The sequence below is a fragment of the Nicotiana tomentosiformis genome, chromosome 2, assembly GCF_000390325.3.
Source record: "Nicotiana tomentosiformis chromosome 2, ASM39032v3, whole genome shotgun sequence".
Taxonomy (NCBI): Eukaryota; Viridiplantae; Streptophyta; class Magnoliopsida; order Solanales; family Solanaceae; genus Nicotiana; species Nicotiana tomentosiformis.
Window position 1 is genome coordinate 99,168,524 of NC_090813.1, and position 27,675 is coordinate 99,196,198.

Here is a 27,675-nt window from a genome sequence, read left to right on the forward strand (position 1 = left end):
AATAAATTAACATAAATTGAAACGGGAGGAGTATCTTATATCCACAAAGTACAATCATCTTTTTTTTTATTGAATATGGGCACTAGTTGGTTAATAAAATTATTTTATTCTATTCATATCAAATCATTCTTTATTTTGTTTTCCTTTAACCTACCACGACCCTATTTTTATTTTTATTTTTATAAAAGTAAATACTCTATATTTCAGTTTAAATAAAAATATTTCTTGGGAACACGTTATGACTTATGAACTCGTAAGAAAAGCCAAATCTAATTAAATTATTTTATTTTCAATAATACAAAACTTTTTAAAGTAGGACCCACACTTCAGAGTCCTCCTCCTAGAGCCTATTACAAATTACGATAACTTGGTATTCAAAGCCCCCACAATTGGCATATGGCATTTTGCTCATTGGGGATTTCAACAATTGTCCATTCTTTGTCAAAGCGTAACGCTAAGGCACCACACCACGCCCTTTGCTCTTCTCTCCCCCAATTTGTCCCTTCTAATTCTCTCACTTTTACTTCACTCTCTGTATTTTCCCCTCTCAGGAAAAGTATTGGTGATGAATTAAAGGGTGTTTGGTGTTAGAAATGGGTTCATGTGCTTCAGTGCATAAAGATCCAAAATCAGCGATGAAGTTCCGTCTTGTTTTTGCCTCTAAAAATGACAAGCTTGTCAGTCCATCACCCCTTAAAGATAAACCTCTTGATAATGGTGATATCAAACTCCCTGATCCTCAACTCAAACCTCAACGTTCGCCAGTCGTGCCAGTAACCAGTTTTAGCGACTATGGTACGATCTTCTTGCTTTACCCTTTCGTTTTTTATCGCAATTATTTTTGGGCTTTTTTTCGGTGTTGTATGCGCGGTCTTCTAGTTTAAGCATGTTCTGTTCTTTGACGTTGATTCACTTTCTGTTAACCGCTTTTTGTGGTTTTTCTGTAAAAAAAAAAAACAAGGGTGATATTGCTTCTTTTCCTGCTAAGCTCAACAATTTTTTCAAGTTTTAAGTTTTCAGTAAGTCTGGTGTTTACGCTAGTTTCTTAAGTTTGTTATATAATTGTTAGTCTGGTTTTTCTATGTTTGAGAAAATTATAGAGGTGTTCTATTTAACCTGATTCAGTTGTCAAAGGCGCACTTAATTCGAGGATCAAAATATGTTAAGCTCTTTGTCTTATTTTGCTGACGCTTAGTGTAGCATCAAGACTCAAGTCATACTTTTCCTTGTAATCTTGACAAGGCGACACTAAACCATTGATATTTCATTTTATCATAATTTTTTTCATTTATTCATGCTTATAAATATTGGCATTGGACTGTATATACATATTTTTACTTTTTTCAGTTGCGCGTTTTTTTATATTAATACCCATGCTTTATTTGCGGGTTGCTGATAAAGCCTCAACATACCTTATAGCTTTTTTGCGTTTTTCGCCTTTGATAACACCGATCTGATTGACATGATGCTCATGATTATGTTTCAAATTAGTCGCTAATGAAACCGAGATTTAACTGTTTTTATAAAAAAGCAGTTAAAGTTTGTGGCTTGAAAATTACAATTTTAATAAGTTATGTTTGCTTTCCCCTTTTTTTTTTGTTATTAGCTGTCCATTCAATTTTTTGCAATTAGGAAAGATTGACTAACGAGTTATTGTTAAAATCTTGTGCAATGGCAAAATTCTTTTATTGATGGGGCCATCTGCAGCACATGTAGTCATGGCACTACTACTATTTTTTATTTTGCTGGAGACAACCTCTCATAGAACAACTTAAAACCTCACCTAACTAATATAAGGAAAACAAAAACATCCCGTAACTTAATATGAATAATTCAATTGCAGAGTCATTTTCAATATTCTTTATACTTGATGAAGATGAGCTTGTCGTCAATAAAGAATAACCAAGGTACAGGAACAATGAGTTTGCATATCTGATATTATCATTGTGCTAACCTCACTGTTGAGATTAACATGTCAAATTGTGTTTATTTCAGACTTTTTCTTGTTTAGTAGCTGAAGGATAGTCCTCTAAAAATTAGTTGCATATTGCCAGTGGCCTTACATGTAATTCCCTTCTAGTCATGCGAGTTTATTATCTTAGTTGGGGTCCTACGTTGACTACTTTCAAGCATCCCAGTGCATTGCCTTGTGTTTTCAATACTTGTCTGATATGAGCACTCTCTACTGTAAATTAAGTTTTGTTTTTGTGTATCTATGCAAACAAACTTTTGTGCAATTTTTCACAGTGAAGATATAATGCCTGCTAGTTTGCTAATAGAAGTTCCTAACTAATTCCGGTTTCTTATTTGTTTGAAATGGATGGATTTATTTTGAATGTGATGTTTTGGGATTGTGGTGGAATAATGAATGATCAAAAGGACATAATATGTGCTTTCTTTCAGTTTTCTTCTTTTGTTTCTCTAGTATTCTCAAAAAGCTTTCAATATTTTTATATGCCAGGGGTGTTTATGGATATATCGTGATCAAGTAATTGTGCATTGTCATTATAATTTGTAATCTGTATACATTTCATCTTATCTGATAGCCTGCGGCATTCCTTTGTTTTAGGTAGCAAAGAGGAGGCCTTCTATGATTCCCAGGCCTGGTTGGAGTCAGATTGCGACGACGACTTCTTTAGCGTTAAGGGAGGTAAGAGGAACCTCCAATATCTGATGATTGTCCATAATCTCCCTCCATCTTTTTTTTGTGTTTCTATATTCATAAACTAGAAAATTCCCTATTTAACATTGCGTTGAAGTTAAATCACCAGTAATGACTGACAAGTCAATTGGAGAAGATCCAATCTTGAAAATCTAGTACTATGAAGCTACATGAGTTTTTTGTTTAAGGAAAGTGCTCACCAACTAAATAGTTATTGCGAAGATAGCAACATGCTTCTCAGCAAGAATTGGAATCTCAGCACCAAAGATAGGGATTGAAGTGTTCGGAACAGTTGTTCTTGTTGCTTAGCAGCCACTTTCTATTCACGCTTCTAATCTTATAGTCTCTCTTGACTTAAATGCAGATTTTACACCATCACTTGGAAACACTCCTTCACGTGGAAATACGCCTGTGCATCGAGGTGTTTTGGCTGGTAATAGAACCCCTTTTGTAGAAAGACCTCCTGCTTCTTTACCGCAATCTTCTCCAAAACATAAGAGGAAGAATCTACTTGAGCTTTTCAAAGAAAGCTCAAGAAACCGGAATCCCAATGAACAAGATGCTGAAGGCAACCAAAATGGACTTGCTGCTGATCTACAGCTACCATCCAAATCCACATCTAGCACACCATATGCGCCGGTGTCTAGTGGCAAGAGAACCCCTAATGGGGAGCTAAAAACTGAGGCCAACTCACCGAGGTCAGCACAATGTTGTCTTCCTAGGTTGCGAAGTGGCAGCTTTAGGGAAAGGAGGAAGAGTATGAGTCCTCCAACGCATAGCATCAGCTAATAACTACAACCTGGCTCTCATAAGTTCTCTATGTATGTATGTGCAAGTGCATCTGGAGTTCTGTACATTTTGACTTTTAAGATGTGCAATTTGACCATCAGTGGTCAACCAAACTTGAAGTCCGTGAGATCAGGCGTGCATTGACACAAACATATATTGCTACTAAGTACTGTATAAAGCTATAGAGAACAGCTTTGTTAATTAATTAACCTGGGCGTTGTCCTTATACGTATATGTTTTCCAGTCCTCTGTTATCTGATTGACATTTCTCATTTGCTGCTACGGGAGAAGGCAATTCTTTCTGCCATGGCACTGGAGGTGGGACGTAACCTGTTGAAATGTACCATTCCACTATCATTTCTTTTGAAACTACCTATTTAAACTATGCCATGTTTCTCCTTTTGTGTGTGTTTTTTTTTTTTTTTTTGGGGGGGGGGGGGGGGGGGGGGTTGCCCGAAAGAATTTCTTACCTCATTGCCTTAATTTCTGACCATCAAAACTTCCTTGCTTGGTAGGGTCCGAGCCTGACCTGGAACCATTAATTTAAATAAAATTGAGAAAATCAGAAATCGGACAATATTTACTCGGTTTAACATGGTCCTTATAATTTAATATCCCCGTTGAATTCGGGCACTTCGTTTTGTTGAGTAAAACAGGGTATTTGATCAGAGTAAAAACATCCAAAAGTTTCATATGATTTTTTCCCATCATTTTCCTAGTATTTTCATTACTATTATTGTTACTATTGTAATTGTGTCTTATGTGTACTGGGTTTTAATCTTGGGAACTTCTCGTAATGTGAATTGTGTCCTAAAAGTTACATAATCATGAGTCCATATCTAACGGATTCCATGTATTATGGCTCCTGGTACAATTGCTTTGACGTATGGACATTTGCCGATTGCAACATAATCCGAACTCCGTTTCCTTTTTCTTTCTTGTGATATATTTTTTGTTCCATCTAATAAAAAAGTTCAGCTAGCATTGGTATTAATTGCGTCACCCTTTCAATGAGTTTTATATATCCCTTGTTATTTCGTATAGTATGGGCTGCCTTCACAACTTGACAGTAGAAGCCAAGCAACAGCCAAATATTTTATTATATACACTTACAAAAACGAAAGATTTTTATCACTATCAGTGTAGTTAAACTTGTGATAACATGTTACCATTTTACTAGATTACACGTTAATAAATTTTCATGAAGATTTACCTAAAAAATGACCTTATTTACCATCAACGCATAATACTTAAACCCTATTTTCTATCGTTTTCTAGTAGGTAATTGGTAAACCAAAGGAACGTCCAAATCCAGTCCCTCCCATTTGGTCACTATCTTCAAAAGCAATCACAATATTTTGGGACAACAATTTGCATTTATGATTTAATTAGTCGTTTATTTGTATAATAATAGGCAATTGATGCTAAGTTATTGTGCAAAGGTCCAACTGAAAAAAGAAAAAAAAGTCATGCAGATAACATAACAAAAATGTCCGTCTAACACATTATGTGTTTGCTTATTCCTACGCCTTTGGAAATTACCTTAACGGCTATGAGATCATTCGCCCTCGTGAGACTATGCCTGCGCCTAAAATAAGGTTGTCATCATAAGGCAATGGAGGCGCAGAGGGATGATTATATAGCCAAGGCATAGAGGCAATACTATTGTCGTTTTTGCCCTCCTTGTACTATTCCTTTGTGATTTTTTCTTTTATTATTAATATAATAACTACTAGGCAGCATGCCTAGTAGTATAATTTGCCAAAAAAAATGTCCGTCTTAAACCATTTTTTGTTAGTCTTCTAGTAATTTACAGAAATGCAGAGTAAGGCTGCGTACAATAGACATGTGGCCCGGCCTTTCCCCGGACCCCGTACATAATGGGAGCTTAGTGCACTGAGCTGCCCTTTTCTAATAATTTACAGAAACGCGTGCGAGGTGTTTGGCTAGCATAATCCAATTTCAACTGAAAGAATGCCTAATTAGTTGATGAACTTAGATGATTGGAAGAGAATGTTAACAAATAGAAAATGCCATGCCTGGTATTTATGTGTAGTTAGCGAGAAGAATCAGAAGATATTTAGTCTACTATCATTATAGATAAAAGATGGTTCAGTTCAAGGACTAACTACGTCGAACTAGTCAAAGCTGTAAGATCACAAAGTCACGTTAAACGGTTATTACAAGATGAGATGATATATTCAGGTGCATCTTCTAAACAAGTGGAAAACCTTACAAGTTGCAATACATATACCAGTCTTTAGATTTAGCTGGATTTGCGCACATATCCAAACATCAACAAATACATAATCTGCCCACTGTATAGCCCTACTATATATATGGCGTTATACAAGGATCTAAGTAGAAAAGTAACATGTGCCCCATATTCTCGGTATGATATGTAAATTCTGCCAACTGTAAACCCAGTTAATCTCTACATAAATTGAGCAAATTACACTAGTGAAATTAGTTCGATTCAAAATTGTTAACAGTAATTCGTTGACCTTCAACATCAAGAAAGCACCCCATTCCTGACTGACGTTCTACATTACTTGGCCTGCATGTTAATACTGATCAGTTACGTTGATCAAAAAAGGAGATAAGCAACGCATAAAAAATCCAAAATTTGGTGGGCTCCAACACCCATTCCCTCCAAATTCACAGTTCCCACTAGAAACTGGTAAAAGAACTAGCGGGAATGAAGCAAAGTGACAAATTCACCACACCTTTTCGAAAATCAAGAAATCAGAAACAAGTTTGTCCAGTTAGTCAGTTGACAAATCAAGAGAACAAAGAAGAAATCGTTTTCCCACGTACCTTCTCCTATTAACAATTCCCAGTTTTTGGCGCATTGCTAATTGCTCTGTTTCTTTCCGTCTATAAATTATTATTCTTACTTTCAAAGCATCTCAATTTCACACACTTATAATACCTGATAATTTTACTAGCAACAGTAAAATGGCGCTCCACAGATTGTCGAATTTAGACGTTTTAGGATTTGTGACATTAATAATCTTAGTGTTTGAGTCTCATCAAACATTTGGGTCCAGCACGAGAGGTCCTTTTGTCTTTTTTACTGATGATAATGGCGTGAATACTGCAGTACGAAGTGGTATATGCGCCACTTTTGTGACTATTCATGGTTATAAATGCCAGGAATATGAGGTAATTAATTGCCAATTGATTTCAGGCTCTGATCTAATCTGTTTTTGGCGTCAATGGCCACATCAAAATGACATTGTCCACCAGATTAAGCAATGGATTTTAAATGTGTTTCTTCAATTTGGGACTTTTCAGGTTACTACTGATGATGGCTACATATTAAGTGTGCAAAGAATTCCGGAAGGGCGCGTAGGTGGTGGTGGGCAGAAGGCGAAGAACAGGCAGCCAGTTTTATTGCAGCATGGGGTATTGGTGGTAAGCACGTTGGAACTTAATTCCTCCGTTTTAAAAAGATTATCTTAGTTTGACTTACATAAACTTTAACAAACAAGATAAGATTTTTGAGATAGGTGTTCTTAAATAAGCCATAACATTTGTGTGGCGGTAAAACTTTTGAAACTTGTGGTCAAACATGACATAACATTTGTGTGGTTATATATGCTTCCTATTAAGAAAATATTTAAATGTGTCAATCTTTTTTAAACAGACTAATTAAGAAATAGTGCCAATCTTTTTTGAAATAGAGGGGGTAACTTAGTGGGCGTTTGGACATAAGAATTGTAAAATTCTAAAAAAAAAATTAAAAAAAAAATTTCAAGTGAAAATGGTATTTGAAAATTAGAGTTGTGTTTGGACATGAATTTTGGGTTGTTTTTGAAGTTTTGTGAGTGATCTGACTGAAAGTTTTGTGAGTAATTCCTATTCCCTATTTAGTTTATTTAATGTAGATTTGTGACTGTTGTATCCCTGTTTCCCCGGCAGAAATACTGCAATAAAATATTTGCTTAAATATAGCTTAAAGAAAGGCTTATCATAATCTCTTAGGGATCGTTTGATAGGGTGTATAAGAATAGTGCGGAATAAGGTGTATTAGTAATACATGAATTAGTAATGCATGAGTTAGTAATGCAAGCATTAGTTATGCAGATATTATTTTCTATCTATTGTTTGGTGTGGTGTATTAAAATTATAATACATTGCATAATTTGTAAGAAAAATAGTTGTTTACAAAAATGCCCTCCATATTCTCAAGCTTTAAGGGACTTTAAGGATAATTTGTCTTTAACTATACTAATGTCATGGTTTTCTATACATTACCTATACATAGGATAATACCAAGTATGATGTATAACTAATTAATACAAGTATTAGTTATACACATATTGAAAAAATATACCAAACAAGATATTAGTAATGCATAGAGCTAATACTTGCATTATTTTTTCTAACGCCTCCCGCCAAACGACCCCTTAGTGAGAGAGGATTTGAGGTGTGAAACCTAAAGGATTTTGACACAAAACAGTAATACTGCGCGTATTTCCTCGTCATCTATCATTAACTCACTAGATGTACAATTTTCTTAGGTACAATTTGGCCAGCTTAGCAAATATCTACTAGAAATTCGTTGTGATAATATAAGAACAATATTATTACTATCCATTACTCTTTAAATAAGAAGAGGGAAAGATGAACCCTCTTTCTTGTATAATGTATATCACTATTAGAACATAACAGAATTAATGATGTCAACCTGCAGAAATGAAAGCTCAGTTTGGAGCTCCCTCCATTCTTATCCCAAAATTAAGATCTTCTTGTTAAGTAGGTACTAGTAGCTAGCCGTACGTATGTACCTTAAGCTTTGCCACGTAATGATGAGGGCACAAAATTCCTCATTTTGTCTTGGACCCAATCCCATAGAATTTAGTCAAATTAAGCTGATATACTCAGATATGGCCTGGCTTATTGGCCTTTTGCGTACCTGCTCACGGGAAGGTAACTTACAAAACATTGATTTATATGCTTATCCGCATAGGCACATCACATAAATTGCATTGCACAAACAATTTTGTAAAAATATGCAGAAATAACTATGTAAAAATGCATGTGACTCTTTATTTAAAGGTGTAGCCAATCAGTTATTTAAATATGTAAAAATCATAAGAGACTAGGGTTTAAATCCTAACAGAAACCTAAAAAAAATTATAATATTTTCTTATTTGACTAAATTTTAATGGACAAAGTTATCTGATATATATGTTAGATAAAAGATAACGGATACTTAATGAAATAGCTATAATGGGTAAGCCATACCTTAAAGACGCAAAGTTTATCTCTGGGTAAATACGACAGATTTTACTGTTCGAAACCGAATAGTACAAAAGTTGGACACGTACGGTTAATATTTCAAACTAAAATGTTAGTTGTAGGTGAAGCAAACAAAATTTTGGACATCGTTTTGCAGGATGGAGTAACGTGGCTACTAAATTCACCAGAACAATCACTAGCAATGATTTTAGCAGACAGCGGTTTTGATGTTTGGATTGCCAACACCAGAGGAACTAGATTCAGTCGTCGTCATGTGTCTCTTGATCCTAATAATCCGGTATTTCTTTCAATTCCACGTTAAGCAATAACACGTTTTAATCCTTCAAATTAATTTTATGGTTTTGTGTTGTCATTTCCAATGAAAAGAGGTATATATATATATATATTAGGCTTGTTAAAATAATTTTTAATCTTTAAAATATCTTATTTATCAAGATTGTGGTATACAGGACTACTGGAATTGGACATGGGATGATCTTGTGGTCCATGACTTGCCCACTGTCATTAACCTTGTTTTCAAACAAACTGGACAGAAGACTCACTACGTGGGCCATTCATTGGTAAGTTTAGAACACAAAGTCAGAAACTAGTCTGAACGAACTCATGTAACAACTAAATTCACTAGTGAATTATCCACTTTGAACGTATGCCTGCAGTGTTTTAAAAACACGTCACTAAAATTTGATGTGTTTTCTTAATATATATGGTATCCAATATTTCTAGTATATTTTCACGTGGGACTTGCGTAAAGTGGTATGTCGAAGACTTTCATAAAGGAATTATACTTTCAACTTCTAGTATAATTTATAAACAACTAATATGGTTGAATTATGAAAATTATAGGGAACATTGATAGCTTTGGCGTCATTCTCAGAAGGAAGACAAATAGACAAGATAAAATCAGCAGCTTTGCTCAGTCCAATTGCTTACTTGAGCCATATGACCACTGCACTGGGGGTCGTTGCAGCCAGATCATTTGTTGGCGAGGTAAAAGCAAAATTAATTAAATCATCTTTTCTAATTGCATTTATCTTTAGTGGAATTCATTCAATTAAACTCGATGATACTAATTTTGCGTATCAATGTCAACAGATAACTACAATATTTGGTCTTGCAGAATTTAATCCAACAGGGTAAATCACTCATAACTAGCCAGCTAGTAGTCAATTTTTATTTTCTCCTCCTTCTCAATTGATAACAATATTTGTTATTTTTCAGTCAGCCTGTGTCTAATTTTGTCAAGGCCTTGTGTGCTTACCCTGGAGTAGATTGTTATGACTTCATGACTGCACTTACTGGTAATAAATCTGATTAATTAGACATAATCTTCAATAATTGACAAAGTCATTTGCATTTGCTACATTTTTTAACTTTCCACATGGATACAGGGAAGAACTGTTGTCTAAATGCCTCCACTGTCGATCTTTTCTTGAAAAACGAGCCTCAACCCACATCAACTAAGAACCTTGTGCATTTGGCTCAAAGTAAGTCTCTTCAATTATGTGTGTTCTAACACCTTGATCCTGGTATATCTGGTATGCCAAAATTTATTTTTTATGAAAAAAAGTATTTTCTAATATTTACTCGTCAAAAAATTAGAAAAATATTTTTCATCATCAAAAGGGAGTATATGATTTCCCTCAGTGACGTATTATTTTTAATTTACTACAGATAACTAATATTATTATTAATTTGATATAGAACTTTTCTAGAAAATATTTTTTTTCACTCACCAACCAAACATCAAATGATATTTTTTATGAAAAAATGACTTCCGTCATATCAAACATGATTATAAAGCTGAACCATTTACTTAATCATGTTGCTACTTATCTTAACAATCATTAATTAAATGCAGCTGTTAGAGATGGTATTCTAAAGAAATATGACTATGGGAGCAGCAACTACAATTTGGCGCATTATGGTGAAGCTAAACCTCCACAGTATAATTTGGCAAATATCCCTCGGGACCTTCCCCTGTTTATCAGTTATGGAGGCCAAGACGCACTATCTGATTCTAAAGATGTGGAGACGTTGCTCGATTATCTCAAACTGCACGATGTTGACAAGTTGCATGTTCAATATGTCAAGGATTATGCTCATGCTGATTTCATTATTGGAATCACTGCTAAAGATATTGTCTTTAACCAGATTGTGAACTTCTTCAGAAACCAACACTAAGCTAATCATCCCTTTCATCAAACGGCGTTTGATTATCAGAACGAGAATCTCCTCCCATCTGCCCCTTTTGGGGGAAAAAAAGGAAGAAAAGATCTTTAGGCAGAGAGATTTAGAAAGAGAGAAAAGAAAAAGAAAAGAAAAGAAAGGGAATGATGGAGTTTTTGTATGTACAAAAGTTAGTTTGCATGTTCAAGTGTTAAATGAAAAGATTTTTACAGTTGCAAGGCTCAATCTTCTATTTTTTAATGGGTGGGTCAAAATCTTGTGAACTACACAAATAAAAAAGACTGGGTAGGTGGGGAGGGGTAATTAATACCACCTCTTTCACGAGACGAAATTGTTGAAATTCAATTAATGTAAATTGTATGATTAGCTATCGTTCTAGAAGAGCGCGAACAATGACCAATTATATTGTTTATCCGAAAAACGGATAACGTTGAATTTGTACGTAGTTCTAAGGATATGTGGTATAACTTAATACAAACCGTAAGGATGAATAGAAAAATAAGTATGGATTGATAAGAATGCAAAGTAGACAAGGTTGCAAGGAAGATAATTGCTAGGACTAAATAAGTTGAATCAATTTATGAAGCTTGAAAAAATAATTCTTCACTGTAGGGGAATATGATGCTTGAATTATAATATAAGCAAAAACTTAGGCCTTACAGAAATGATAATCATACCCTTTATAGTAGGGAGATCTTACTTTAGATACAATTAAAAATACATAGTGAGAGACCCATGATAAATCAGTTTTTCCACAATTCCTACCAAGATTCTCTCCTCTAGTGGGATTGCAACGGCTCTTGTCTATGAGCTCGATATTGACTCGAGTTTTTGATCTTGACTCGAGCTCTTGATCTTGACTCGAGCTCTCGATCTCGACTTGAGTTTGATTCTTACTCGGATCCCTGAATTGATTCGGGGTCGATGTGGGTCGGTCTCTGAATCACAAGTTCGATAACTTTTCTTTGCATCATAGTTTGATTTGGATTCGAGCTTGATAATGATATCGAGCTCGACGTTGATCGATCCCTCGGGCTCGAAGCTTGTTTGTTCCATCTTCGGAACCCATCACAGAGCCCTATTTCGATCCATTATGTTTTGATTTCGATCCATTATGTTTTGACTTCAATCCATTATGTTTTGACCTCGATCAATCGTATGAAGGTTGAAATCTATTTCGACCGCATACAGATAGTCCCCTCATTTCTAGGGAAGGATGTGGTGAGAAACGATATGATTTTTCAACGGCTCGATCGGATTATAAGCTGACGTTTACATTGGGCTCGACCATGACGCATGTGATGGTTGTCCCGTCGATTTAGTCTTTCAAGGCATTTAATGCATGTCAGATGGTGGTCGGCCACCGCTGATTCTGAACCGCCATTGCTTTAACCTATAAATAGCCCTTCCTTTTATCATTTATCACTTTTACATCTTCAGTCTTCCAAATTTCCTAAGTTCTTTTTCGTATTCTTTGAGCTCATTCGCAAATCTGTGATTCTTCTTTGCAAAATTCTTCTTCTAAATTACCAAATCTTTGTCACCTTCTTTAAAATCAAAATGGTGAAGATATCAAAAACCTCCCCCCAAAAGGAAAAAGCTTCTTCTTCCCAATCCGCCGCCGACAAAACACCGGTGGATCCACGTCCTGAGGAGTGTGTTCCGGCGGCGTGTGTTGTTACCTCCGATTTCAAACTCGATAAAGGTTCGCCGGTTCCTGGCCGATGTGAGCCCGTATCGAGATATATTTGTTCGATAACCCGGGAGCACATCGAGCGGATAAAAAAAGATTGTAACTGGGAGAACAAAGAAGTGGTAGTGACGTCTCCCGAAGAGGACATTACTACTCACGTGAGAGGATTCTTAAGCGTTTATACTTACTATTTCACGTTAGATGCCCTCGACCTTGTTATCATAGACTTTTATTGTAAATATCTAATAACGCTAGGCCAGATACATCCTTCCTTTTGGCGGATCGTTATTTTGATCCGATATTTTATGAGTAAAATCAAGGGGATGCCTTTCACCCTCGATCATCTTATCTGATTATACCGTCCTCGCCTTTTTCGAGGAGAGTTAATAAAACTCCAACGTTGAGATACCAAGGCTCTGTTCTCGAGTATAGACGAGGATAAGGATCGAGGCTGGATGAGCAGGTTCGTTCGAGTAAGGACTTCGGACCTGATTCCGACCGAGAATATACATTTTTCCGAGGAGTGAAACATGAAGCGTAAGTGTAATTCTGTTGTTATCTCCTATTATTTTGTTCTTTCATTTCTTTTCTCATCTTTTGGTAATCCGAATACCTTTCACACACTTCAATAAAAAAATTCGTATGCAGGTGTGGGCAAAGATGCGGTTTTGAGGCCCTCATCCGTCGAGGAAGAGGCTTCGGCCTCTGTCCCAAAGCCAGTGAAAGATAATAAGTGGAAAAGAGCCCCCGTCCTCGATGATCAAAAATCTAAGAAGAAGACGGCTCGTAAGCCGAACAAGAATATCATTCCTTTGACCGTGGAATCAGTTCTGCGTCTAAGGGATGAAGAGAACGATGGGTCTGCGGTGGCAGCCTGAACAAAGAAGACCACCAACGTTCCACAGACGGCTGGATCGATGGTGATTCATAAGGCTCCGCCTCGAACTGAGGATATATCGGAGAGAGATTCGGGCAGAGTCCCCGAGTTGCTGGAAATCGAAGACACTTCCCATCGAAGCCAACGGATGGGGGATATGTCTGAAGGGACTCTTTTCGAATCTTTTTGAACCGAAGAGAATCCCCCGGGTGATTCGCTTGGGGCAGTAGCAATCGAAGACTCGCCCACCTTCCCTGCTTTTTCCGTAGGGGCGATTCGGGAGGCCAAAGTTTTGGGACCCCTCGAATTAGATAGGCCTCATGATGGAGAGGATCCTTTTCGTGACCTGTTTATCGGTGTCGAGGACACTATCGGTACGAGTGACGGATCGGATATTTTTCACGGAGTGCAGCAGGCTTTGAATCAGGTAAGCCTTAAATTATATGGCGTTACTTTTAAGTTTGCTTTTCTTCTCTAACTTCGTTTCTTCTTTCTTTGCAGGCAGCGGCAGTTCATCGAGAATCATGTTCTCGGTCCCGAACCGAGCTGCGTCGATATGAGGCCGAGCTTCAACGGGTTACGAAGGAGAGGAACTCCCTAAAACTCCTCTTAGGCCAAAGGAGGGAAGAAATAAAAGACCTTCAAGCTGAGTTGGCCAAGGCTTACCAAGATCAGATCGATCTGTCCGAGCAGGTAATAATACTTTTAAAATCCTATGGGCTCGATACCGGAACGATGGCTAATTTTTCGGTCTCACAGCTGCAACAGAAAATTGAGATGATCAGAAAGCTTCGTGAAGAAGTCGATGTGATAAAAGCGGAGTCTTTGGAGTGGAGAGAAGGAATGGACCGCTTTGCTGCAGAGAAAGAAACTGCTCGAGCCCAATTGTCATCGGCCGAAAACCAACTTCAAAAAATGAAGGAGAAAAACTTGGCCCAAACGAGAAGAATAGAGGAGCTCGAGGCTCGGTTGGCCTCTGAACTTACAAAGGCCGAATCTGACGCCGAAAAGGCAAAAGCCGATGCGGATGCACTCGTGGCCGTCTATCGGGCCGATGCTGAAGCTGCCCAGGTCCAAGCAAGAGAGGCACCCTAGACCGCCGATACTCGAGCATATTGGGTCGCTGAACTTGCTACGTGCCGATCTCGGAGGGAGACCCTTGAGGATATCCATGCTCGAGGTTTTGACCTCGCTGAAGAGATTAAAAGGGCCAAAGAACTCGAAGCCCAAACTGAAGCCTTGGTTTCTGATGATGATAACGATGATGATGATGGGAGTAAGAGCGGGTCCGAGAATGGGGGGAGCCCGATAGGGAAGAGACCGTTCCTGGGGATAACCAAGAAGCTTAGTCCTCAATTTTTATGTTGTAATCAATTATGTAAACGATTTTGTATATAATAATATCCCTTTTTTGCCGACTTGCTTCTGTTCTGTTTCCTGTCTTGTGAAGATTTTATTTATGCCTTATGAATATTTTCACAAGGATTTAGGCAACTTGATCAAATTTGGACTTCGTAGCTTTTGTAACCGAGTGAGCGCTTACTCAAACTTGAAGCGATGTAGCCTTTAAGCTTAGTAGTCGAGTGAATGATCCGAACTCGAAGTAATGTAGCACGTAGGCGTAATGGTCGAGTGCTTGCTCGAACTCGAAATAAAAGTAGCCCGTAGGCGTAATGATCGAGTGAATGATTCGAACTCGAAGTAATGTAGCTCGTAGGCATAATGATCGAGTGCGTGCTTCGAACTCGAAGTAATGTAGCCCATAGGTGTAATGGTCGAGTGAGTCTTTGCTCGAACTCGAAATAAAAGTAGCCCGTGGGCGTAATGGTCGAGTGAATGATTCTAACTCGAAGTAATATAGCCCGTAGGCGTGATGGTCGAGTGAATGATTCGAACTCGATCCTGTTTGCATAATAAATCTCGAAATATAGGAGTTTTGCTTGGATATAAGATATCGGTATAGAAGATAACTTTTCTTTGCAAGTCATTATACATGTGTTTATGTTTTGCGTCAGGGCTCGGGCTAACTACATGAGCATGGTTCGTTTTGACCATTTGGCTCTTACAACTTTTCCTATTGGAACCCTGTTGTTACGAAATATCTTTCTTGCCTCAGAACTTGATATATATTTGAGGGCTAATGCCCCCCCAGTATTCGAGGTTGATTATGAACAAACCTCGGATACTGTTGAATTGCCCTCAGGTAGCACATAGTTGTTGCCTCATTAAAAACCTCGCCGGGAAAACCCATTTGGGATAAAAGCCGATCTAAGGGGGGAAAGAGTGCAATGCGTACTTTAAAACCTGAGGTCTCGATGTCTTTGATCGAACTCCTGCGTCGGGTTAGATTCGAATATGTATATATGGGCGAAAGGAAAAGAGAATCATACCTTAACAATAATATCATTTGAGGAGTGATATGTTCCAGTTGTTCGATAATGGCTTGCCATCCATCGTTCCGAGTTTATAAGATCCTTTTCCGACTATATCGAGGACCTGATAGGGTCCTTCCCAATTTGGGCCGAGCTTCCTTTCATTAGGATCTCGAGTATTGATGGTGACCTTCCTTAGGACTAAATTCCTGATTTTGAAATGGCGGAGGTTGGTTCTTCTATTGTAGTACCTTTCGATTCGTTGTTTTTGTGCAGCCATTCGAACGAGTGTAGCTTCTCGTTTTTCATCTAATAATTCGAGGCTAGTGTTCATTGCCTCATGGTTTGATTCCACCGATGCATGTCGAAACCTTGCGCTGGGTTCTCCGACTTTGACTGGAATTAAGGCTTCGGATCTATACACTAAAGAAAACGGAGTTGCTCCTGTACTGGACTTCGATGTTGTTCGATATGCCCATAGGACTTCGAGCAGAATTTTTCTCCATTTCCCTTTGGCTTCGTTCAACCTTTTCTTCAAGTTTTGGATGATAGTCTTGTTTGTTGATTCGACTTGTCCTTCCCACTGGGGTGATATGGTGTCGATAATATCCTTTTTATTTTATGATCTTTGAGAAATTTTGTTACTTTACTGCCGGTAAATTGCTTACCATTATCGCATCTTATTTCTGCGGGTATCCCGAATCGACACACGATGTAATCCCAGATGAAATCTATAACCTCTTTTTCTCTTACTTTCTCGAACGCCTGTGCTTCAACCTATTTAGAGAAATAGTCAGTCATAAATAAAATAAATTTAGCTTTACCTGGGGCCGATGGTAGGGGGCCGACGATATCCATCCCCCATTTCATGAATGGCCATAGGGATATGACTAAATGAAGTTGTTCCCCGGGTTGATGGATCATTGGTGCAAACCTTTGACATTTATCGCATCTCCGAACAAACTCCTTAGTGCCCCTTTCCATGCTATCCCAGTAATATCCTGCTCTAATGATTTTGTGAATCAGTGATTCGGCACCGGAGTGGTTACCACAAGTGCCTTCATAGACCTCTCGTAAAATATAACCGGTGTCTCCTGGTCCCAAGCATACTGCCAATGGTCCATCGAACGTCCTTCTGTACAATGTTCCATCTTTAGCCAATGTGAATCGAGCAGCTTTGGTTCGTAGTGCCCTTGACTCTTTAGGGTTCGATGGGAATTTTCCGTTTCCCAAATATTCAATATACTTATTTCTCCAATCCCAGGTTAAGCTTGTGGAGTTTATCTCGGCGTGCCCCTCCTCGATTACGAACCTCGAGAGTTGAACGACAGTCCCCGAATCGATCTCATCTTCCTCGGCCGATGATCCAAATTTGCGAGTGCATCGGCCTCACCGTTTTGTTCTTGAGGCACATGCTGCAAAGTCCATTCCTTAAAACGGTGCAAAGTTACATGTAACTTGTCCAAATACCTCTGTATTCTGCCTTCTCGAACCTCGAAGGTTTTGTTTACTTGGTTTACTACCAGTAAAGAGTCACATTTAGCTTCAATCATTTCTGCTCCCACGCTTTTTGCCAGCTCGAGACCTGCAATCATGGCCTCGTACTCGGCCTCATTATTAGTTAACCTAGAGGTTTTGATAGACTGCCTAATGATGCCACCCGTGGGGGGTTTCAACATAATGCCAAGCCCGGACACCTTCACATTCGAAGCACCGTCTGTGAAGAGGGTCCAAACCCCCAATGATGTACCCGATTTTAACAAGAGTTCTTTTTCAACTTCGGGTACGAGGGCTGGCGTGAAATCGGCCACGAAGTCTGCTAAAATTTGAGACTTGATGGCCGTACGGGGTTGATATTTGATATCGTACCCGCTGAGCTCGACGGCCCATTTGGCCAATCGGCCCGATAATTCGGGCTTGTGTAAAATATTACGAAGTGGGTTAGTTGTTAATACACATATGGGGTGACATTGAAAGTACGGTCCTAACTTTCTAGAGTCGCTTATCAGTGCAAGTGCCAATTTTTTTAGGTGTGGGTATCTAGTTTCTGCTTCTCCTAAAGTTCGACTTACATAATAAACGGAAAATTGCGTACCTTGATCTTCTTGAACTAGGACACCGCTTACCGCGATTTCCGATACTACCAAGTACAAGTAAAGTTTTTCGTCCGTTTTTTGAGTATGAAGCAGTGGTGGGCTTGATAGATATCATTTTAATTCCTCTAACGCCTGTTGGCATTTCGGGGTCCAAGTGAAATCATTCTTCTTTTTGAGGAGAGAGAAAAATTTATGACTCCGATCTGACGACCTCGAAATGAATCGGCCTAAGACTGCAATCCGTCCCGTTAACCTATGCACGGCTTTTACACTGTCGACGATGGTGATGTCTTCGATTGCCTTGATTTTATCGAGGTTAATCTCGATCCCTCGATTTGATACCATGAAGCCGAGGAACTTGCCCGAACCGACCCCGAAAGCACATTTCTCGGGGTTGAGATTCATGTTGTATTTCCTTAAAATCTCGAACGTCTCCTGCAAATGGGTCAAATGGTCCTCTGCGCGCAGGGACTAAACTAGCATGTCATCAATATAAACTTCCATTAATTTACTTATTTGTTCCTCGAACATTTTATTTACTAGGCGTTGGTAAGTACCCCCTGCATTTTTTAGCCCGAATGGCATCACATTATAACAATATGTTCCATACTTGGTGACAAATGAAGTCTTTTCCTGGTCTTCTGAATTCATTTGGATTTGATTATACCCGGAATAGGCATCGAGAAAAGTAAGGATCTCGTGGCCGGCCGTGGCATCGATCATGCGATCGATGTTGGGCAGCGGAAAGGAATCTTTGGGGCATGCTTTGTTCAAATCCTTATAGTCTATACATATTCTAAACTTGTCCCCTTTTTTAGGCACTACAACTATATTGGCTAACCATTCGAGAAATTTCACCTCCCGAATGGACCCTATCTTGAGGAGTTTGGTTACCTCGTCTTTTATGAATGTGTGATTTACCTCGGATTGGGGTCTTATCTTTTTCTTCACCGGTCTGAACCTAGGTCCAAGCTTAGCCGATGCGTCGTTATATCCGATGAGATTCATGTTATGTCTAAATGGGACCAGACAAAACAATCTACGTTATCGATAAGAAATTGAATAAGTTTTTTCCTGAGCTCGGGGGTCAACCCCGTTCCCAGGTATACCTTCCGTTCGGGCCAGTGCTCGATTAGTGTGACTTGCTCCAACTCCTCAATCGTTGATTTGGTAGCGCCGGAATCATCAGGAACCATGAAGGATCGAAGGGTCCTTTGATCATCATCTTCTTCGATCTTCTGATTATCTGGTCGGGTTAAAGCCGATGTCTGTGATTGCTATTTGGTATCTCATTCCCCTTTTGAGCCCAAACCCTGTATTGGCGAAGGCGAGGATATTGGATTCGCTTCTTCGACGGCAAACATTTATCTTGCGGCCGGTTGTTCTCCGTACACTATTTTAACTCCCCTCGACGTTGGGAATTTAAGGACCTGGTGTAGGGTCGACGGTACAGCTCTCATGTTGTGGATCCATGGCCTTCCAAAAAGGGCGTTGTACCTCATATCGCCTTCGATCACGTGGAACTTCGTTTCCTGGATGGTCCCGGCCACGTTTATCGGTAGAATTATCTCGCCTTTGGTGGTTTCACATGCCATATTGAATCCGTTTAGAACCAGGGTTGCAGGTACCATCTGGTCCTGTAGGCCGAGTTGTTCTACGACCTTCAATATGATGATGTTGGCCGAGCTACCTGGATCAATCAACACACGCTTAACTTTTGTTTTATTCATAGGTACGGATATTACCAGTGCATCGTTATGAGGTTGTATGACTCATTCTGCATCTTCATCATTGAAGGACAAAGTTCCTATGGGTGTGTAATCTTGAGTTCGAGATCGTTTTTCCCTCGCAATCGATGTCTTAGTGCGTTTAAGCATCGGTCCCTGAAGGGTATCGCCACCGATGATCATGTGAATGACATGTTGTGGTTCTTCTTGTTCGTTTTGCTTGCCGAAATCCCTATTTTTATAATGGTTCTTCGCCCTATCGCTTAAAAATTCTCGAAGGTGCCCTTTGTTGAATAACCGGGCTACCTCCTCTCTTAGCTGCCTGCAATATTCCGTTCATTGGCCATGGGTGCCGTGATATTCGCAAATTTGATTAGGATTCCTCTGGGCAGGATCGGTCTGCATGGGTCAAGGCCATTTAGTGTCCTTGATGCGTCCGATAGCTGACACGATGACGGATGTATCGATGCTGAAGTTATATTCCGATAACCGAGGTGCTTCCTTAGATTCGGCAGGCATGTCGAACCTACTTCTGTTCATCAGCCCCCCGGACCTTTGACCTGGATCACTTCTTTTGTTATTCTGCCCGGGGCTATGTCACGATTCACTGATTCTGCGGTTTCCGTTATACGGTCGGTATCGATCACCGATCGGACCTTGTTCTCGATTAATATCCCTTCGAGCAGCGGGTTCAGACCCCAATTGATCATCTTCGACCCTAATTTTTGATTGATACCGATTGTGTACGTCGGCCCACGTGATGGCTGGGTATTCGATCAGGTTATGCTTCAACCGTCGTGAAGCCGTTGAACTTCGTTCGTTTAAACCTTGAGTGAAAGCCTGAACAGCCCAATCGTCTGTGACTGGTGGCAGATCCATCCGTTCCATTTGAAAACGGGATACGAACTCCCTCAGCATCTCGTTATCCTTTTGTCTTACCTTGAAAAGGTCTGATTTCCTTGTTGCAACTTTTATGTCACCGGGGTGTGCTTTTACAAAAGAATCCTCTAACATGGCAAACGAGTCGATGGAATTCGGTGGTAGGTTGTGGTTCCAAATCATTGCTCCCTTCGAGAGGGTCTCTCCGAATGTTTTTAACAACACAGATTCGATTTCATCGTCTTCTAGATCATTGCCCTTGATGGCACACGTATAAGAAGTGACGTGTTCGTTGGGGTCGGTCGTTCCATTATATTTGAGAATTTCGGGCATACGAAATTTTTTGGGGATTGGTTTTGGGGCTGCGCTCGAGGGAAAAGGTTTTTGCACGAATTTTTTGGAATCCAACCCTTTTATCATTGGTGGAGCTCCCGGGATCTGATCGACCCTGGAGTTATACGTTTCTATTTTTTTATCGTTGGTTTCGACTCCTTTGTGAGCTCCTCGAGCATTTTAGCAATTTCGGAAGTAGTCCCCGATTCTTGCTCATTTGACCTCACTATGGCCGGCTCCGTTCTGTGGCTGATTTCTCGAAGTGGACTGGGCTCCGGTCTGCTTGGTAGTTAGGTTTGGCTCTGTAACTGAGCTATTGCTACTTGTTGAGCTTGCAACATTTCAAAAATCATGCGCAGGATGACGCCGTTTTCCTCGACGTTATGGGTATCTCGAGTTGCAGACCGAGTGCCACCATGAATGCTATTCTCAGGTTCAGGATGTAGGTTCGCCTCAATGGCCATATGCGAATTGATATCTATCGGCACTTCGATTCGAGCTTCAACGGCGTTGACAAGTGGTCTTCCGGTACTGGGTGTCAAGTTGTTGTTCTCATCTTGAAGACCGGTTTCGTTGTCGATAGGTAAGGCCATTTGATTGGTAGTCAGTTGTTGCTAATCTGAAATGCTTTCGGAAACAAGCGCAAAATGGTGTGTTTTTGCATATTCGTATCAAATAACCACCGTTATCCTTAGCCCCACGGTGGGCGCCAAACTGTTTACCCGAAAAACGGATAGCATTGAATTTGTACGTAGTTCTAAGGATATGTGGTATAGCTTAATACAAACCGTAAGGATGAATAGAAAAATCAAGTATGGATTGATAAGAATGCAAAGTAGACAAGGTTGCAAGGAAGATAATTGCTAGGACTAAATAAGTTGAATCAATTTATGAAGCTTGAAAAAATAATTCTTCACTGTAGGGGAATATGGTGCTTGAATTACAATATAAGCAAAAACTTGGGCCTAACAGAAATGATAATCATCCTCTTTATAGTAGGGGGATCTTACTTTAGATACAATTAAAAATAGATAGTGGGAGACCCATGATAAATCAGTTTTTCCACAATTCCTGCCAAGATCCTCTCCTCTAGTGGGATTGCAACGGCTCTTGTCTATGAGCTCGATATTGGCTCGAGTTTTTGGTCTTGACTCGAGCTCTCGATCTCGACTTGAGCTTGATTCTGACTCGGATCCCTGAATTGATTCTGGGTCGATGTGGGTCGGTCTCTGAATCACAAGTTCGATAACTTTTCTTTGCATCATAGTTCGATTTGGATTCGAGCTTGATAATGATATCGAGCTCGACGTTGATCGATCCCTCGGGCTCGAAGCTTGTTTGTTCTATTTTCGGAACCCATCACGGAGCCTTACTTCGATCCATTATGTTTTGACTTCGATCCATTATGTTTTGACCTCGATCAATCGTATGAGGGCCGAAATCTATTTCGACCGCATGCATATATATTTTCGCTAATGATTTTGACTTTACACTTGAGGAAAGCTAAGATTAAACGGGCAAAATGTTGTATTATGATTTCAAAAGAGTCATGTGTTGGCCTACAAATATACAAGTCTTTCGACTATTAGTTACTAAATCCAAAAGTAATCTGTTTGCCAAAATTCTACTGAAAATAAGCTTCATTTCGCGTGTGATGATGACACCAACTAATTACGGAATATTTCTTTGGTTTCTAGAGATCTATTTCATCAATAATAGGAAATCAATAGCACCTAACTGACATTAAAAAAGTAGACTGGTTACTTAGATTAGAACCCAAGTTTCCGAAATATCAGTGTACCAACCAGAATTATTTGCTTAGCGTCCCCTATCACACTCAACTGCCTAAGTTTGTTCATAAGCCCATTCTCCTATTTTTGGACAATCAGACACCAAATTGTGTGAACATGATCAAGCAGATAAAGAATAAACGATTGTTATCATTACATGCAGTGCTCCAACCATAAGATCACTTGTCACAAAAGTTTGAAATTATAAACATTCTTGAGATTCAAGATTGATTGGTACCAAATCAATAAAATGGCAATCATGTCAGTACGTACAGCTTTTAAAAACTGTATTTATTCCATTGTAACTTCTCCTTATTTGCTAAGCATTTATATACATCAGGTTCATCTTTTTTAGAAATAAACTAGTACTAGTACCTATAATAAGCTTTGCAAGCGAGGACAAAATCACTTTTTTAGCAACATGGAGGCTCTACGAAAATCTTTGTTGATTTTTGCTATTGTTACAGTAATAATCCAGAATAAAGCAATGGCGGCACAACATGTTGTTGGGGGGAGCCAAGGATGGGATGAATCCACTGATTTCAACTCCTGGGCGTCTGGTGAGACATTCAAAATTGGAGATACACTAGGTTCGTTCATTGCTTTTTTCTTGTTCATATATACCAAAATTAGGGATAATAGCACTTTCGGTCTCTCAATTATTGATAAAATTTTGATTTTGATCTTTGTCTAAGTACAGTCAACCTTTAATTAAAATGTCCATCTTTTATCCTTTATGTAGAAAGTATGTTACATCTATACTACATATAGGACTATATTACCCTCAAATATGGAGTAAAAATGCAAATTTAATGTACACGTGGGTAATTAAATGGTACATGGTTAAGAATTTACAAAATTTGTGAAGATTCACGAGCAGAGTGATCAGACATACATGTTTCAATTAATTGAAGTTTAGATATATTTAGCCAGATATCATAACGTCCAATCATCAATATGCTCAAGTTTCAATTTTTCAATATATTTTGCAGTATTTAGGTATAATCCAGGCCTTCACAGCGTTGTCGAAGTTGAGGGTGAAAGTGCATACAAGAGTTGTGATACAAGCAGTTCAGTGAACTCAATGAGTGCGGGTAACGATGTTGTTAAACTAAACAAACCAGGGACTCGATATTTTGCTTGTGGAACAGCTGGTCACTGTGACCAAGGAATGAAGCTTAAGATCACAACTGTTACTGGAAATGCACCTTCTAATCAGGCTGCTACTTCTTCCACCCCTAGCTCCTCTTCTGCAGCGCCTAATTCCCGTCGTTTTTCTACTGTGTTCTTCACTTTCATAGCAGTAATATTGACTATACAAATGGCTCTAGTCTTCCAGTTCTAAGTCAAACTTTGCTTTATTTGGTTCTATGTTTTGCACTTGATGAGGCGGAGTAGCTGGTATTTATAGGGAGTGGAGCACTATGTTAATTTTGTCTATAAGTTGTTCATGTGATGTATTGTGATTCTGTTACTTCAAATTTTGTAAGGAGATAAAATAATGACAGCCATTTGTTTCTTTTGTTGTTTCACATTATTTTTGCCGTACCTATTAATGCTTTTCTTAATGAAATCATTTTCCTGTGTTGGTTACCCTGAATTGTTGTAAATGTATTGTTTGTATGAGCTAACAATTTAGTTCTATCATGTTCAAATTAGATGAATGAGAATATGCTGTAGTCTCATAACCTAAAGTTTGAATTTTGAATTTGTGTCAACTGTAACTGAATTTTATATAAATTAATGACAATGAATAGTTTTTATAAATCATTTCTGTCGACTTATTTACATAATTTATGCTGCAAAAAAAATTTCTTTGATATGTCTCTTACCTGCTAGAGGAAGTGGAATTGATGGTGAAGTGGGCTGTAGGATTCCTGTCATTTACTTCTGCTGTCTCTCTTCCAAAGTATTGCAAGAAAAGTAGGAAAGATTGAAAGATCAGTGCCCCTTTTTGCAGCGCTTAGACTTTGCTAGATGGGGAAAGACATTCAAAATGTTGCAGGCCCTTAAGTCTTGTCTGGTCAAGATTCCAACCACCGGAAATACCTACAGAAGCACGACACAAATTAGTTATACTACTTCTGTTGCAAAATAAACTTAACAAAGCTCTATTAATACCAACTTGTTTGGGACTGAGGCGTTGTTGTTGTAGTAGTTGTTGTTGTTGGTGTTGTAAAGTTCTTATATACTCACCCCTGCTGCTTGGTATTTGGGTACAATGATCATGTGTAGCGCCACTTGCCTGAAAACCACCATTACCTTTGCTACTGACATACTTTCCACCGCGGTATAAGGAGTTGTGTTGATCAAGGGATGCAAATCAACATACATCTCCATTTCATCCTTTGTAACTGCAACATCTGCAATTTTGCCCCACTTTTCTGCTAAGTCAATCCAAGTGAATTTCTCCTCTACTTCCCAATCCTCTCTTCTCCTACTCTTCTCATTCAAGAACCACTTCTTTTTTAGCACCAAACGAAGGTGAGTTCTTAAGACAAGTTCATGCAATTCGGGTATTGCTCCATCTACAACATGAAATCCATTGTGTGTGGTGTTCTTTAAAACCTCTATGATTCGTCCCACTTTCTCAATTCCCTGAAGTGTAATTACTGGTGGCTTTACATGATTACATCAGCAAGCTCACCAACTATCGGTCAATGGCATGACATGTGTGTATTTTGAACGGATGGACGAGGGAGTTTAATAAACATCCCAAAAGAGAAACTCAATCTGCAAACCTATTGGGTAAATAAAGGCGAGTAAACTAGATTCGTCTTAAATATATCAGTTTACTTATACATGTTAGATGAATACATATAAATACTCAGATATTATAGCCATTTTATATAAGTTAAATCGAAAGAAGCAATAGAATTATATTTTCCTCGATCTACACGTATTCACAAGAAAATGATTGATTGAGATTGTTTCTCGGGTGAATTTTCAACAAACCATCCTCTCAGTCTCCCCCATCGCTCGTTTGGTCCCCGCGAATAATGTTCCAAGTTTCATAGGATATTACCACTATGCTACCGAAGTTTGTACTATTAATACACACAAAAAAAGTGTCATTTATTGATGTAAAATGATGTTTTAGTCAGCTAATCTCCAAGGATCCTGGGGGCATGTAACCTGTTAAACATTAGTATTCCTGCTTCTATTCAGTTTTAAATAAGATAAGATGTTGATTCCTGGGGCATGAAACATGTCAAACATTAGAAAACCTATTTATATGTAGTTTTAAGATACACCTTTTTTTTTCCAAAACCAATACTTTGCCTTACACCAGCAAAGGGAGTTGTTAACAGACGTGATCAAGCAATCATATCTTTAATGTATTCGACCGTCCAAATTTTTATCCTAAAACTCCCTCCGTTCATCTTTACTTGTCCACCATTAACTTTGCACACTCTTAAGAAATAATAAATAAAGTGCATAATTTACCATGATACCCATATTAATTAGTGTATAGTCTTAATGGATTTGAAATATGATTTGGAATGAGTTATTAATGCTAAGGGCAAAACAGGAAAAATAAATTATTTTTTTCTTGATATGCAAAAAGTGACAAGTAAAAATAAAAATTTATTTTTAGAATACTTGACAATTAAAAGTGAACGGATGGAGTAATAAAATACCATATAACCAAAAACACAGATAAGTCACACAGCCTCCCCCAACCCAAAAGAAAAGAAAAGTAAAAATAGAAAGAGTAGAGAGCAAACATCCACCACAAGATCTGAAATCACCAACAAAGTCTAAAAAGTTCGTTCTATAAGCTGAGTGCTAATCTGACAATAATTTCATTTTTCAGGTTTTCCAGCTTCATAATCTTATGACTATCAGAAATTATTTTCTGCTATACCTGGTTCATATATTCGGTATATACCATCAACAGGCATTCATGACCAAAGATAAATCGTCACAATACCTTAATCCAATTTGTTCTCCAATTCAATTTCAGGATTGTACGTGCAGTGTTTTTGGCACATCATAATTTGTACAGTCTAAAAGTTACCTTCTTACTTGAACTGCACAGACCCATCGGTAAAAATTTTATAAACCAGAAATGGTTGTTTTCAACTTAAAAACTCGGTAGACAATGGGTCACCTCTCTACCATTCTCCACTTAAGTTCCAGACTTGTATAACAAATTTTAACTTGTAATGTGCGTCAATTGCATATAGCATATAGCATATTGCCCGATGTATTACCTTTGCCAGGTGAACAAAAGCCTAGGGGCAAATGACCAATAGCTACCATGCCACTATCCTTGCACTTTGAAGTGAACATCAAAAAACTTTTTCACCAATTAAACCTGCTGCTTTTTTTTTGATAAAGTAAGTGATTTCAATAGATGGCATCCAGAAGATGCAAGAAGTACATGATTTGGCATTTGAGCTTACAAAAAATATTTCGGCTTCTATACTTAATTGGCTAAGCCAGAGCTAAGGAACTAATGAAATCCAAAAGTTGATCGATATTATTGATAGGGTAGAGTCTAGACCAACAGTACAAATTTGCAATACACATAGCCTTTAAAGAACCTATTGAAGTTGAGTTTCCATCAAAACATCTCTTGTTTCTCTCTGTCCAAATGCACAAGAAAATACAAGCAGGGACCATTGACCAGATTTTCATGATGGCTTCATCAACTCTCCATAAACTCCAGCTCTTATAAGCGTCCTTGACTGTGTAAGGGATGACCCATTTGAGACCAAAATGGCAAAAAAACATGTACCATATGTCTGAGGCCACCTCACAGTGTAGGAGCAAGTGGCAGGTACTTTCAGCTTTCTTTTAACACATGTAGCATATGTTAGGTAACTAGAAGTTCCTTTTCATCAGGTTATTTTGTGTGAGGCATGCCTCATATAATGTTGTCCAGGTGTAACAGATAACCTTTGGTGGCAGCTTGGTTCTCCAAATAAGTTTCCAGGGCCAGTTATCTATCATGGGATTACTAGAACACATCTGTTGATATCCCACCTTGACTGTG

At 38.5% G+C, this 27,675-nt stretch overlaps 3 protein-coding genes and 1 long non-coding RNA gene across 4 annotated transcripts; 3 read left to right on the plus strand and 1 right to left on the minus strand.

Annotated features, from left to right (window-relative positions):
• Positions 1-385: 385 nt before the first annotated feature.
• LOC104107708 (uncharacterized protein At3g27210-like) lies at positions 386-3,694 on the plus strand. The gene is made up of 3 exons (XM_009616583.4): positions 386-795; positions 2,570-2,650; positions 3,027-3,694. Exons 1-3 carry the CDS (start codon positions 594-596, stop codon positions 3,449-3,451), a joined length of 708 nt encoding a protein of 235 aa, XP_009614878.1. The 5' UTR covers positions 386-593; the 3' UTR covers positions 3,452-3,694.
• Positions 3,695-6,027: 2,333 nt separating this feature from the next.
• LOC104107709 (triacylglycerol lipase 2-like) lies at positions 6,028-11,045 on the plus strand. Its single transcript, XM_009616585.4, has 9 exons — positions 6,028-6,616; positions 6,749-6,868; positions 8,856-8,996; positions 9,169-9,279; positions 9,563-9,706; positions 9,812-9,852; positions 9,938-10,017; positions 10,108-10,203; positions 10,578-11,045. Exons 1-9 carry the CDS (start codon positions 6,410-6,412, stop codon positions 10,898-10,900), a joined length of 1,263 nt encoding a protein of 420 aa, XP_009614880.1. The 5' UTR covers positions 6,028-6,409; the 3' UTR covers positions 10,901-11,045.
• An 11,938-nt stretch (positions 11,046-22,983) lies between these two features.
• LOC104107706 (basic blue protein) lies at positions 22,984-24,205 on the plus strand. The gene is made up of 2 exons (XM_009616582.4): positions 22,984-23,263; positions 23,666-24,205. Exons 1-2 carry the CDS (start codon positions 23,095-23,097, stop codon positions 24,016-24,018), a joined length of 522 nt encoding a protein of 173 aa, XP_009614877.1. The 5' UTR covers positions 22,984-23,094; the 3' UTR covers positions 24,019-24,205.
• LOC104107707 (uncharacterized) lies at positions 23,848-26,283 on the minus strand. Its single transcript, XR_688848.4, has 2 exons — positions 24,799-26,283; positions 23,848-24,722 (listed from the first exon to the last, which is right to left on the minus strand). It is a non-coding gene; the product is annotated as an uncharacterized lncRNA (long non-coding RNA).
• Positions 26,284-27,675: the final 1,392 nt, after the last annotated feature.